The 12,359-nt window shown below is 44.7% G+C and overlaps 1 protein-coding gene across 1 annotated transcript in view; it reads right to left on the bottom strand.

The window, feature by feature from the left end:
- Window positions 1-1,000: 1,000 nt before the first annotated feature.
- Window positions 1,001-12,359, bottom strand: part of LOC311056787 (girdin-like) — a 33,905-nt gene continuing 22,546 nt past the window's right edge. Inside the window, exons 19-28 of the mRNA XM_084073593.1 lie at window positions 12,061-12,222; window positions 11,169-11,446; window positions 10,776-10,919; window positions 10,144-10,330; window positions 9,186-9,331; window positions 7,526-7,618; window positions 7,152-7,387; window positions 4,424-4,687; window positions 3,549-3,617; window positions 1,001-2,754 (exon numbers count right to left, since the gene is read on the bottom strand). Coding sequence (XP_083929719.1) covers window positions 1,601-2,754; window positions 3,549-3,617; window positions 4,424-4,687; window positions 7,152-7,387; window positions 7,526-7,618; window positions 9,186-9,331; window positions 10,144-10,330; window positions 10,776-10,919; window positions 11,169-11,446; window positions 12,061-12,222 — 2,733 coding nt within the window. The 3' untranslated portion in view covers window positions 1,001-1,600. The remainder of the gene's footprint in view (window positions 2,755-3,548; window positions 3,618-4,423; window positions 4,688-7,151; window positions 7,388-7,525; window positions 7,619-9,185; window positions 9,332-10,143; window positions 10,331-10,775; window positions 10,920-11,168; window positions 11,447-12,060; window positions 12,223-12,359) is intronic.

Genomic DNA, 12,359 nt, shown 5'->3' with positions numbered 1-12,359 from the left:
TTTACAGTCATTTTTAACTTTCTTCTTCAAAACACACTTTTGCAACTCCTACCAATTTTGTACAAAACTCCCACAAATTGCTACGCATGATCTCTGGACTCATGTAATAAAAATATAACGTACCAATTTTAGACAATTGTGAATGCATTGTCCGATCGACCCCATTACAACACCTAATCTAGAAACACATTATCAACACGTGTACCTACACCTAGTAGCTACAGTTGACGTAATGCCACACATCATCCCTGCAATGTCACATTCTCCCTCTTACACAACCCTGGGTAGGTCAACCGGCACCTGATTCGAAGATTTGCGTTACAGTGAGCACACTATAGTAGTTGCTCATTGTCGTTGTCACTGTCATGTTGATTGAGTATAGCCTAAGCCTGCAATTCATATGGACTGTCCCAGCAAAACTGCTACGTATGTACAGTATGTGCGTTGTGCAAGCAGGCGTGAAGTCACCGTCAAACTCAACGTCCATAAAACCATGGTTGTCTCTTTGCAGAACAGGATCCTGAAGGAGAGGTTTGGCATGGTGGTCCGGTCCCCGATGTTCAGATTGAAGATGGGAAAGGAACCATCCTCATCTCCTCAGAGGACGGACATACTGAAGCCAACAACACCAAGTTACTGTCTGACTTTGGAATCCGTAACTGTTACTGTTAACGCAAAGTATAGCACAATGTGAAAATTTGCAACCTAGGTCTGCTATTTCTAGAGCAATTTCGATGCACAACACCCTTGTGTGACTTAGTATGAATCAGGCTTTACCGGGCACTTCTCCAGGTGCCCAATGTTCAGAAAAAAAGGTGCCCAGAGTTTTCAGGGGGGTCCACTATTCCGGACTATAACTATGCAAAAACACATTTGGTGAAGGGCTCCTTTATTTATGGAAAATAACATTTAGACAGCCTACACATTCTATTTATACAAGGTGTACACCCCCCCCCCCCCCCCCTTACAGCACAGGACCATATATTTCCTTCATGCCCATGTTAAAATCTGAGATAAAACAAAGCGTACAATATCAATAATTATATCTAATGACAAGGGAATTCACACAATATGTTACCATAAAATATTTTTTCAAAACTGTTGAGAATCATTCGGGTAAATAAATAAATAAAATCAGGAAATTGCACAATGGAAAAAAATAAAAAAGGGGGGTTTGGCAAACACAGATACACAACAAAGGATTGTCAATGTTCTTTAGGACAGAAACATTACCATGGATCAGAAAACAAAAAGTATTAAGTGGTGAAACCACAACAAACTGGGTATTGCATATATCCAGGATTCATTAAGTTGCGCTACACATAACCTTTGAAAAAACAGTAGTAAGATGATGGTGCATACTGTAAACAAATATACGTATATTGTATTGATATCCTAAAGCAAATTTTGTAATGACAGTAAATGATGAAAAATAGACCAAACCAATCCAAAACTACTGCTATTTTGAGTGCATTTTAAGTACAACTGTATAAACACAAAATCCACTGAAAACATACATCAATAATGAGTTATAGTGACCTGTGTGCTTCTCCTGCAACCTGTCATCTTTGCATAACACAACATAATATTGAATAACTATTCATGCAATTATGAATTGCTTGTCCTTGCCTTCCAGCCCCGTTACCTCCCTTTCACCTTCACAGCAATGTCCTTCATGTTGGCCGTGCTCTCCTTCCACACTGAGCAGTGTTTGTGCTGTGGAATCCTGCTTTACAGGCGGACAGCTGATGTTCCGTACCGGTGACGGATTCACACAGAGAATGGTGTGATTCTTCTCAATCTCACCCGCACTAGTCTTGGCGCTGACCACAGAGTCACTGAAAATGGTGTTTGAGAAGACAGAGGTGTAATTGAATTGTGAGCCAAACAATGTTTCTTGGATGGGAGATTTGGGGCGGTCTGTGACACCGGCCACTGCTAGTTCTCTTGGGGGCTTGGCTGGTGGACTAGGACAACGCTCACTCTTCTCAGTGTTCGCGTCTGGTAGCTGATTCTGATTGGCTGTTTCCTGCTGGTTGTTAGTCTCTTCTGAAACAGGTGAGACGGGTGGGGGGTCGACCTTGGCTGTCGCCCGGCAGTCGCTATTGGTGCTGGACCGTCTGGAAGAGCCCTCTGCTGTGGAAATAACGCTACTGGCTCTAGGGAGAGTTTTGGGGGACCAGGACCCCTTCAGCCGCCCCTCTTTCCCCAAAGGGGTGGAAAAGCAATTAAGGCAGCCAGACACAGAGGATGCTTTCCCTTGCACATAGAGCACTGTGATCGGGGAACAAGCTGAGGAGCGTGTGACCTCGGCTTGCGAGGAGCCTGATTTGGAATCACCCGCACAGTGCCCCTGGGTGAGTGGGTGCACACCTTCTGTGTCTGAAGAGCGGCGGACTGCTTTGCTGTTCGACCCCCTTCTGATACTCTTTGTTCCCCTAGTGAGCCAGTGTGGCTGATTGGTCCTGGGATCTGGATGTTTGTGTGTGGATGGCAGTTGTAAACTGTTTGCGCTGAGGGCGCCCTTGGCAGGGGATTTGTCCTTGTGTGTGGGTGTGGTGGAGGAGGGCTGCTGCTGCTGCTGTGCATGCTTGGGGGTGGAGGTGTCACTTGGAGGCTGGCAGGAGGAGGAGGTGCGGCGGGACGGGGGCTGCTGGACAGGGCTGCTACCATTGGACCAGGGCTCGTTCTCCAGGCTAAGGTTGAACTCGCCGCTGCTCTCACTCTGGGCCCGACTCTGGATGCCGTTCGACCCTGAAGAACCAATCAGGTGGGCGGGTGCACAATATAGATTATAGCCTAACTTACTGTATGTTGCATGCCGGTGTCACTCACAGAAAATAACTGATTTACAAGCAACAAACGTGGCATTCTTCCTTTGTAAATGCTATTTTTGGCTAGTGACACCATCATGTGACAAAGTATACATTTATATTGTCTCTACTGGAAACAGGAATACAAAGTTGTTAGCTTTTAATATTTGCAACATCATATTCAATTTATTTATCACTCGATTCACCTTAGATTCTTTATTCATATCTTTTGGGGGGCATTTTAATGCTTAATTTCAGATAGACAGGAAACAAATAGTCTCTGTGCATGTGCTTAACCGCACCCCAGAGGTTTCCAGAGGGTGGCATACCTGGCCTCCTGTTCTGGTTCAATTTTCCATAGCTTTGTTTAATTGGCTCTGCAGCAGATTGGAACCGGATGCTGGGTGTCTAACAGGTGTCACATTTGTATCTGCTGCCAGGACTACAGTAATGAACAAAGCCTATTCAAATATTGGTAGTCTTTGCATTCAATAGAAACATATGATCTGTGCACTAACTGGCTGAGGCACCAGGCACCCCCATTCACTTCCATGCTCAGTAGTCACATTACTGCTGGTAGATGCATTGTATGCGTAACTACCAACAGAGGGCAGCACTGGGTCGAGCTCTCATTTCATGACTAGAGATTATTATGACTCAAGTGTGTAGGATTTGATGGATTTGCTCCTAATTCTTGAGTTGCTTATACATCTGTATTGTACTGAATGTTTTTACCCTGATGTTGTGGCTCCTCATTGTCCTCACAGCCAGACGGCACAGTGGTGCTACCATTGGGATCCTTATCTGTAGGGTAAAAAGTGGACCAATGAATGGAGAATGCAAGGTTGAAAGTTTCGCCATTCACACCATGCAGTGGTGTGTTCTAGTTTTTTTCGGAGGGATACGATAATCATTCCCTGCACGACATGCGTGCGGTCGTGAAGATACGCTAGCGCGTTTTCAATGGATGAAATGGTTAGTAGAGGGCTACGCTTGGCTACAATTGTTTTCTGCAGGTCACACTACGTATAGGGTAACACGGTAGAACACACCACTGACACCATGCCACTCTGTTCAACAATGTGACTTTCAACACTAAAAACAAAACAAAAAACACATGAGGGAGTATTGTCTCTGCTCTACTCTTGTCTGAAGTAGCCACACATTAAAATCCTGAGTGTACAAATGAAATGGAAGTGTACAAATGGAAGCAAATTGACCCTTACGGCTCCATTTGGTTTCATTTGTACACTTTTAGAGTTACAGTGCAGCTTGCAGTTACTTAGAGTCACAATTTAGCTTTAAGGTAGCTCTCCACCAAACAGACAACTACAGATTACTACAGACTGGCAGTCGAATGAAGTCGGGAGATCAGTCGTTTGGAAGGTGGGAAAAAAAAAGCGGCTTTCGACGCTTGCAAACTGACCTAACAGTGTACCCACCGCCCATTCAACAGTAGATTTTCGCCAACGGACGCTTTCAAACACTTACCGCCGCCGACGTCGGTGCGGTGGAGAGCTACCTATAAAGTTTAGAGCAACTTAAGAGTTACAGTGCAGCTTTGATGCGGATGACATTAAAACAATACAGTGGATGGTGAAGGCCTCTACCTGTCACCCATAGCTCATTCATATGTGGAACAGCTTTGGTGATATCAATAGCTGTGGTGATGTGGGGATGGCTGGAGGACGTAGTGGTGTGATGATTGTGGAGGACGGACAACATGGATTTGGAAAGGGATGAGGTCAGTGCGTCCTGCCTGTCGTCTTCTTCTTCTTCTGGGTCAGTCTCTGACCCCTCCAGCTGCTCTGAACTATCTGCCCAATGGTCCTCTTCGGGTGGGGGTGGGGTGTACCCCAGCAGGTCACCCAATGCTGGGATGGATGGCATGGGGAATGGATGAGGATGGCAAAGGAATAGAAGGTTCGGGGAGTGGACGAGGAAGGGAATGGAGGTGTGAATTGATCAGATGTAATGTATTATTATATCCATGGAGCTGACAATATGAAGATGGGCTGCTTCTTACATACACCATAAAATAACACTACGCAATATGACCAATGATTAGTAAATCACTGGTTCCCCTTGAACTCTGACTCTAGTTAGCTTCTACTGGGACAGAGCTCACATACTGGAGCACCAGTGTCCTCCTGCAATGCAGCATTTCCTTGACCTCCAATTGCAACAATGGAAAATCAGGGTGGCTTTCTGTGCTCCCACTTCAAGAGAGAAACTGACTATAACTATTGCAGATTCTTGTATGTTATGTTTATCATAGTCAATTCATTTGCAATATGATCTACTTGTGTGACTTTGTGTATGATAGAAAGTGCCCTAACTGAAAATATAAAGCATACTTTTGGATTATTTGGGGATTTTTTTAATGGCACACAATGGGAATGAAAAAGCATAGGCTTGTAGGGTTATTATGGGTTAGGAGCAAGAAAGGCAAGAGGTCTACAGCCAAGATGAGTTCATCAGACACCGGACCACGATGTTTCTTACACATGGAACGACGGAAGAGGGACTTGACTTTGTCTCTGTCCTTCAGTCTGTTCCTCATACGGGGAAAGATTTTCAGTGCAGCTGTTTTACAGCATGTGTGACCACAAGGGAAGGAGAGAGGAGAGAGGGATGAAGGAGGAAAGGGGCGAATGTGAGCGGAGAAAAGAGAAGCAAGGAAGGGGGGAAGGGAGGAAGGGAGGAATGAGGGAAGGAAGGAAGGACGGAAGGCAAACAGCAGGAATAAAGAAGAGGGAGAGGAATGAGGAGATACATTAACACACAACATTGTGACACCGCTGAGGGAACTGTTCACAACCACCATGCATCATTAGGGACATGGCGCCCGATTCACTAAGCTGTTCGTAAATAACGTGTAAATAAAGTGACTAAAAGAGGGTGTATTTTCTCTAAGCAAATACTGAAGTGCAATTCACAAAGGGGTGTGTAAATCGCTGAAATGTGCAGAGCTTTATTGATTACTGAGAGCTTTATTGATTACTGAGGGGAAATTCGTCTTTTGGATTAATATATCACTGTCCTATGTCGGAATGGGTAATGGATCTGCTCTGGACACAGCTTTCATCCACTGTTTCCTCATCAGATGGTAAGACTTATTAGGCTATTGTGTGTGGCGTGCATGTGATCAATATAGAGTACAGTATTATAAATGAATACCCGCGGACACTGGAGGCGCGCCTGTGCCTCCAGCGAAATTAAGGCATGATAGTCTATTTTCATCATTACGTGAAACTTTGGCTGAGTCGGCCGACACTGGCAAACACGCTGAGGGACCTAATAATTCAGCTCTAAATGCAACTGATAGCCTAAAAATAAATAAAAATCATGTGTTGGGCACAGATATATTTCATTTGAGGTTTGGCACTATTGTAATTGATTTTGCATGAAGAATAAAGTATTCTAAAGACCTCCGCAAGCTTTGATCCCTGGTAAGTCAGCCTCGGAGCAGACTTGAGAAGGAGCAGACAGAAAAACATGAATGAATCAGACTGACATCTGACGTGGGAAGTTGCGTAAATTCCTTTACGTTCAAAATATGGGCGTAAGCAGCTTAGTGAATCGGACCCATGGTGTGCACAACATGCACCTGAGTTTTGAATGCTTTAAACGCAAGGAAAGTGAGGAAGTTAACACATTTCCCTGCATATTTATGGAGTTACGCATCTTCACTGTCAATACACATCACAATACAATAGATCAATGCGGATGAACAAATCAGGTCAAATCTCAGAGAAGACACAATTTCAAGCGATGCCTGCGCTTTCATTGCGTATTAAGAACAGACACATCCCTTTGACACTGAGGTCTCTCTCCAGGACATACAGTACAGTGCAGTACAGTACAGTACAGTACAGTACAGTACAGTACAGTACAGTACAGTACAGTACAGTACAGTACAGTACAGTACAGTACAGTACAGTACAGTACAGCACAATACAGTACTATGAGTGCTGTGCATGATGGGCGCTCCTAAACATAGAAACTACTTTCCTCACAGTGGTAAAGAATTAGAAAGGATTTTCATTCCAATTTACCCATCTCTTTAAGTTTAGATAATGCTGTGGTGGTTGGGGGAGGGGGGGGGGTATTTTGTGATGAAGGGCGTTTAGGGGCAGGTTTTGATTGATCTAGATATCTCCCTTTCCAGCTGGTACGAACGAGGTCAATGGTGACAGGTCTGATGGTGACAGTGGTGGTTGCGGGGGAAAGTGAGGGACCTATACAGTGTAGATGCTGTGGCCCACTAAGGCAACGGGGGTCTCATGGTCACCTCTGACCGGTCAATGTGAGACGGTCTGCTGAAAAGATACTCACTACTGGTCCGCCGGGGGGACAGGGCGTCGGCTGCAGAAGTGGAACCGGATCCTCCGGACTCATCTGAGCCAACGAAGGAGCCATTATCCTGGCAGGAGTGGTGTGGCCCCCCGATGCCCTCGCAGGAGCCCGAGCACGCCGTGGGAGCGAGGGAGCGCAGACTACGCTCTGTGACGCGCTCGCGGCTCCGTGACTTGATCAACTTCTTCATTTTCAGTGCAATCCAGTTAACACGTCTGAGGAAGGGTCGACATAAGAGAGAGAGGCTTGACAAACCTTTACCAGAATCAGGTTAATGTGTGTTAATGATAAGAGGCAAGGAGAAAGATCTATGAATTTGATGCATTCAGTACTAATGCATTTAGTACCCTTACCTGCGTGGAGGTGAGGGTTCATAGAACTTGTACTGGTCCATAATCTTCTCCTCCAGTTTCTCCTTCTGCCTCCTCAGCTCATTGAGTTTGTCACTGGCCACAGACACAGGTTTGTGCAGAGAATTATTTGCACTTGAAATCGATAAATTAACACTGAGGATTTGACTGTGTACAGTATATAGCAGTACAATGACAGTGACATTCACAAACAGAAATGACTTGTCTGACCATAAAATATAAAGGAATACATGGCTCATGAGCGGCCTACTTCTGTGTTCACAGTCACCAACTTAGCTGGAGGACGAGGACCCGATTGCTATGGAAACCATAACCAACGTGTCTTTATATGGAGCAAACGCATCACAGAGGCCCTCATGGATTGATTAATTCCTCGTCTGTGTTTGACATGGAAGCACAGCATTGCTAAGAATGGAAAGTCTGTCCTATACATTTATTTCTGTGCATGAACATAGAAATAACATCATATACAGGAGGTCATTCAGTAAAGACCCCCACAACTTTCTATGTACTAACACAGTTTACATACTATCGTATGTCATTCTCCCCATCCTGTCATACACACAGCAGGCAGCAGGGGAATGTATTGAATATAGGCCAACCTTGGCAAAACAGCACACACTTTTAGGTCACCCAACTTTCTTTCTTTATGTAACCTGTTACCAACACCAGAGCATCAATAATCCATGCACAGCCTGGTCCCACAGTGGTTTTAGGGCATGCTCTGTGAACATTCTGGTATTTTGGGTGCTCTAAATAGACTGGTTGTGATGTTTTGTACTGGCGCAATGATGCAAACCGACACGTCCTCGTTTTGTGCCATGATTTAGAGGTTCACGCTGTTCTTAAAATGACTCAACCCCTGCAAGCAGTATTGCTGTTCAATTATAGAAAGATAGAAAGATCAAAGCATACATTTTTACACAACAATCCGACAATCCGAATCCACCCAAGGTTTCACAAAATTAAATGAATGAATACCTCTGCAATGCAGGACTAACAGGACTACAGGACTAAAGAGAGGCGCACCCCCCCACCAGGTACCTGGGGGTCCCCCATGTAACATTTGTAGCCTTTCACCACAGCAATGCAGCAGTATAGATAATGTTAGATCAGTAGCTCTCAACCTTCTCTGGATCAGGGTCCACTTGAACATCTCGAAAGCGTTCACGGCTCATCCATCTGACCACACAAAGTTAAGCGGTCAGATGGGTGGGCCTCGTGCCATGCATTCTAACGATCAGTTCATCGATTGTGTTCTGGCTTAGACAAAAGAAACCAATGTAGTATACTTTAAGTTTGTAAATTGTAAATTGTAAGTGTGTATTTACTGGTATCTCAATGAAAATCACAGTGTTTTAGGGATGGGACGATCGTTATTATCGTTTATCATGATAAAAAACGCTCACAATAATTATATCGCAGATATTCTAAATCATTGTGAAAGTTTTAAGCATATTTTGATTATCACGATAATATTATTTTTTGCCGCAATAATCGTGACATGTAATTTTCATATCGTCCCATCCCTATAGTGTTTTGCCAACTATTTGGGGGCCGACTTGCAATATCCCCACACCCCCACCAGTGGGCCCTCGCCCCACAGGTTGAGAATCACTGTGTTAGATAATAGTTTGCTTACATGTACTGTCTTGACTCCACGTGGAACAGATCCTTGCTCTCCATGGTCTGTTCTAGCAATGTTTGGTTCTGCAGCATCAGGCTCTGGATCTGACTCAGCAGATGACGATTCTCCTCCTCCAGGTTTCCTTTCAGCTGACTCAGCAGCTGGAAATCACATTTGTTGCAATGCAACGCGTTGTGAGCATGTAGATCAGCTATTTTTGGCTGAATGTTCACCTATTATGGGCTCGTCTGAGGACGACCTAGAGAGATGTAATGCCCAGAATAGGGATGCCAGGGTTCAAGTAGTTAATAATGAAGACTATAGAATATAACCTAAAGCAGAGCCAAAGGTCAAGTTTACTAAGTATTGAAGGTCTAACTGGTTAAATGTCGTAAAACACACATTAACCCAATAAGACCGGGAAAGCATCTGTCATTTTAGATTTGAACCACTTTAACCATTATTTTATACTTTGGCTATTCAAAAATAGCAGATATACAAGCTCATAGTATATGACACCGAGTCTCATAGCGTGGCACAGAGTGCCACGCTATGAGCTTTTACATCTGCAAATCTTTGAATATATATATATTTTTTAAAGCGAACATTTGTAACTCAAATCTTTGCTTCTGGGGGTCCCTGGAACTAGATATTTTGAGATGGGGTCCACGGCCAAATACATAACATTTTGGGGGGCCTTGACATGAAAAAGAACCACTAATATTATAGCAACACAAGTGTTTCAAAAAACTGTTAGGATTTAGAAGACATTTTGTAGAATCGGCCTCAGGTCCATGGATCCAACATATTAATAGAAAAGATCATGTGTTAACAAACAAACAAACAAGTCTCTGAAGCGATCTGTGAGATCTATGAAAAAGGGGTCCTCGGCCTGAAAAACGTTGATGACCCCTGCTACAGTGATTATAATAGGCTCCTCGTCTTCAATGTCTCTCCTATCACATTTCCATACCTCACACTGATTGGTGAGCTTGGTGGAGGTGATGTCCAACTGTTGGGACTGCTCTCTGAGCTTGGAGAAGTCGGCCCCCAGGTGCATGTGCTCCAGTTTGACCGCATTGAGCTGGCTCTTCAACTGCTTATGATCAGCTGAGAGCTCTTCATTGTCCTTAAGGAGCTGACGGTATGTCTGGTTCAGCCTTGAGAAGACAGGGTAGAGTGGTTTGTGGTGGCAACGTTAGGTTCTTCACACTGCCACACGTCATTCTGACAAATAACTGCTGATATCCTGAACAATGGAAGAAACCCAAAGCATCTTTGTGCAGCACTGATGCAGATGGTGCAGTTGTTGGATGTATTACATTTATGCAATGCAGTTATGTGTGAAATCAATTATAGCGCTTTTTTAGGTACTCAAAGTCGCTTGTTTTTATGAAGTTCTGCACCAAAAGTAACAATGAAAGTTTGTGGCAACTACTCAAAACATAATTACAAATGAAGTCTAGTCAGTTAAAATCCTTGCTTGATAATGTTTCAATACTGTATAAATCAAGTGTGTGTGTGTGTGTGTGTGTGTGTGTGTGTGTGTGTGTGTGTGTGTGTGTGTGTGAGCGTGTGCGTGTGTGTGTTCCTCTGCCTCCTCACCAGTCCTTCTCATCACGGAGTCTACGACATTCAGCAGCAGTCATCCTGTGCTGCTCCTTCTCCAAACACATTTTTTCCTGCTCCTCCTTCAGGGCTTTTTCCAGGTCTTCCAGTTTGGTCCGCTGCTGCAGCAGGCTGTTATACCTAAATACATGCATTCACAAATATGGTATGTGCATTGTGCATAATTATAATGCATGCATGAAAACACACAATACAATCACAATTATCAATGGATATAATCCACATCTGATGAATGTTTTATACCACATACCAGTGGTTCTCAACCTTTTCTGGATCATCTTGGAAGCGTTCACGGCCCACCCATCTGACCACTTAACGACTGCCGTGTTAAAGGGATTTCACCCCAAAAATGTAATTCCCCCCCCCCACCTGTCTTGGAGTGTGCGGTGCTCCAGCTCCAGTGTGCGGTGCACGTTCTTCAGGCAGCCATGCTTTCCCATCAGAGCCTCGTACTCCATGGCCTGCCGCTCGTGCACGGCCGACAGCCTCTCGTGGTCGCGAAGCAGCTGCTCGTAGACGCCGCGCGTCTCCTCGCGCTCCCGCACGGCGCTCTCCCGCTCACTCTCCACTCCGGACTGCTGTCGCTCCAGCTGGGCATTCTGGGCCAGGAGGGATGCACACTGTGCATTCAGCGTGGACTTCTCCACCTGGAAGAGAAAGAAAGTTGACTTGTTTGGGCGTTATCATATAATAATATATGTATTTGACTGTAATGCATGTGCACCAGCTCTATACCAATACACAGCGAATCTGTTTAATACTTATAATGGATGATCAGGATCTAAATGGTATGCTTTTCTAGTCTTCCGACCACAGAAAGCACTTTAACTTTTACAGTGTATGTCATTCACCCATTTGCCATTTACACACACATTCTCCCACATATGGCAGAGGCAGCCATGCAAGGCTCTAACCTGCTTGTTGGGAGCAGTCAGGGGTTAACCACTTAAACTCCATATGGGTAACCGGAGTCCCTCAGGGCTCTATACTAGAGTCTTTTCTGTTTTCTGTTATTGTGGAGAAAGCGTTCGCTGAAAATAGCAGATGGACAATACGGATGCTGGGGTTTAAGTGGTTAAGTGTCTTACTCAAGGATTCTTCAATGTGATGCCAGGAAGAGCCAGGATCTAACCAGGAACCTCTTCATTACCAGATGAATGCTCTACCTCCTGAGCCACTTACTGCTACTAGATGTGCTACTGTATGTAGGGCATGCTAGACAGAAGCATTATACAATGGTATAGTACAGGACAGTACATACCTGCAGGTTTGCATTATGTGTCTGCAAGGAAGTGTTGTTCTCCTGCAGTGAGGCAGTTTGCCGTTGCAGGGCTACGATCTGAGCCTGCTGAGTGTCATACTGGCTCTCCAGCTGCCTCAGTTGTGTCTGCACAGCCTGGCGCTCTGCCTCCAGAGTTGCATTCTGCAGGGAGAGGAGAGGAGAGGAGAGGACAGTTTTTTTGTCAGGATCACGCGAACACACATGCACAGATGTTTCCCTCAAATGGCTACTTTGCATAACAGGTTTACAAGTGAGTGTGCAAATGCATCCTCACTCCT

This window comes from Gymnoscopelus microlampas, assembly GCF_963454915.1.
Source record: "Gymnoscopelus microlampas genome assembly, chromosome: 2".
Lineage (NCBI taxonomy): Eukaryota > Metazoa > Chordata > Actinopteri > Myctophiformes > Myctophidae > Gymnoscopelus > Gymnoscopelus microlampas.
This window is presented reverse-complemented; position numbering and strand designations above follow the sequence as displayed.